Here is a 2500-nt window from a genome sequence, read left to right as displayed (position 1 = left end):
AATGCATCACAGAAAGAAAATGCGGAAGAAGAAACTGGACAAATAATATAACTAGCTGACATATCTTTCATCTAATCTATACAGAAGGTTTTCCTCTTCTTTCATAATGCTGATAATCTGAATTTTTTTATATAATGAGTTCAACATTTTTCTTTCTGACAATAAACTTGAAAAGAAATCTTGAATCCTTTAAAGCTTTCTTGCTGGTCCAACATATATACAGTTTATACATATACTCAATCTAGTTAGTTGCTTTTCCATTTTAACTGTACACCCTAGTGAGAGGATGACCAATACTTTACCAGAAATCACCCATGGTAATGATAAAGAGTATGATACCAAATTACTAGTAACATCTCGTTTATTTTTTACCTTAGTATCTAAAGTGAATCGGTGATAGATTCCAGCTGGGAGAATCAGGAGGTCTCCCGGTGTCACTTCAATCCTGATCCACTTGTCTTCCTTGTTTCGAACGTCAAAGTACCCGGAGCCTTCCAGGACAAAACGGATTTCTTCATCAGTGTGGATGTGTTCCTCGTAAAAAATTTTGAGCTGAGGGTGATGATTGGGGAAGCAATTAATAGCTAAATGAAAAATAAAATAAGATTTATCAATTAGTTCTTCCAATCTATGGAAAAAAAAAAAGTTTTGTCTTATTAATTCTTTTTACACGTGGATGGTTCCACAAGTACTTAGTCCTCCAAGGACTCAATTACTAAACCCATGTGATCTCACCAACTTATCGCATTTCTTGAATTTTATGGAAATTTTTAAAAATTTCTTTAGTCATTATTGTAATCATCATTATTATTATCATTACCAGTATCATTATAGCCCCATTAATAATAACAGTAACAGTAATAAAGATTAAAACGTCCAAAAAATTCAAGGAACAGGGTAAATAAGTGGAGTCCGTATAATTAAACAAAACTTGTGAACGGTTCATATAAAAAAGCATTCCTGGCATGAATAGATTAATGTACCAAACCAAAGACTCAACAAAGCTTCATGTCTATGTTTAGAATTATAAAAGAAAATGTATGTTTTTAGATTTGTAGGAAGAGTTAATGTATATATCTAGCATTATATCAAAACCTCATATATACTGTGTATAATAGTTATCATAATCGATGGGAAATAAAAAATATGTAATTAATTCATGATGTCTGATGGCATTTAACATAAGCCTATTCAATTCTAGATTTTTTTTTTTTTTTTTTTTTTTTTTATAGCACTCCATTTCCATTAACTTACAACCTTCCACAAAATTTGAACTTGAGCCTAACAAGAAGATAGTTATTATTCTTGAACCATTGCAACATTCACAAATCATAAAATTGACAGAAGAACCCTGCGTCGGCTAACCTTTTCTTCATAATTTGGGAGTTTTTCTGGCGAGACTTGAATGACGTCGGAGTACGAGTAGCCTCGGCTGGATTTAATCTTCTCAAGCTCAGGTTCAAAATTTTTCTCATCCAGCTAAAACAGATTAAGAAAAGATTTATCATATCCAAAAATTAAGTTTGCAAATAAATAATTCTTCATTAATAGCTATTCAATATTAGTAATCTGCAAGTAAATGTAAAACCACACACAACTATATTTTTTCTTTATGAAAGGAACAGACTCCATGACTTAAAAGTGATCTTTAAAAACATAAATTATAATTTACAATTCACGTCTAAGAATTGCTTTACACACAATCTATGATAAATAATAATGACTTTATAAGCTGGAACTGATTAACCAATATATGTAATTTCAAAGATTCCAAGGCATGTGTTTTAAGAGCACCTGTAGCAAAGGGATGAATAAGAATGAACATCTTCACAAAACAAGAGATGTGTTTAACTGGTTTCGAATATATCTTTGTCCAAAATATATGTATTTCTGACAAAGATATAATCAAAACTGGTTAAATACATCTCTTGTATTGTGAAGATATTCATTATCATTCATACCTTTTCTACATTTGTCAACATGAATACAGTTCAACCAACCTTCCAGTAGAGTACTCCGGTGTCAGCACGAAGTTTCTCAAGGCTCACATACTCTGGTGGTGAAAGGTGATGCTCATTTCGCTTGTCCTCGTCACTGTTGTCCATGAGCCAAGCATTCACCATGTTGAATTTCTTTCCTTCCTGACCTTTGAGAAAATAAAAATATATGAGACTTTAACCCACTGGATCCAGTTGATGTGACCCTCATGTCATGAAAAAACTTGGCTGAGGGATGGGAACGGGAATTTTTGAAACATGAGCTATTCTAGGAGCATTTTTAAGCTATAACCAGAGGTATAATGGTGTAATTTGTGAGTGCATGGCCCTTGGAGAGGGCAAGCCAGACTTTGAAAGTGGGCAGTCAATGTCTTGGAGGGGGGGGGGGATTTCCCTCCACCCACCCCCCTAATTATACCCCTGTTACTATAAAGATACAACATAACAAATGACAAATACAGACTCAAAAATGCAAACAAGCAAATAATGCTCATGCGGAAAAT

General features: G+C 33.3%; 1 protein-coding gene across 7 annotated transcripts in view; it reads right to left on the bottom strand.

Annotated features, from left to right (window-relative positions):
* Positions 1–2500, bottom strand: part of LOC113807315 (acireductone dioxygenase) — a 5099-nt gene that overhangs the window by 1160 nt on the left and 1439 nt on the right. For all 7 annotated transcript variants that reach the window (XM_070139088.1, XM_070139090.1, XM_027358550.2 and 4 more), the window contains exons 2-4: positions 2001–2146; positions 1366–1479; positions 373–552 (exon numbers count right to left, since the gene is read on the bottom strand). In XM_070139088.1, the coding sequence (XP_069995189.1) occupies positions 373–552; positions 1366–1479; positions 2001–2123 (417 nt within the window). In that variant the 5' untranslated portion in view covers positions 2124–2146. The remainder of the gene's footprint in view (positions 1–372; positions 553–1365; positions 1480–2000; positions 2147–2500) is intronic.

This window comes from Penaeus vannamei, chromosome 25, assembly GCF_042767895.1.
Source record: "Penaeus vannamei isolate JL-2024 chromosome 25, ASM4276789v1, whole genome shotgun sequence".
Taxonomy (NCBI): domain Eukaryota; kingdom Metazoa; phylum Arthropoda; class Malacostraca; order Decapoda; family Penaeidae; genus Penaeus; species Penaeus vannamei.
The sequence above is the reverse complement of the archived record's forward strand: the minus strand, read 5'-3'. Positions and strand labels throughout refer to the sequence as shown.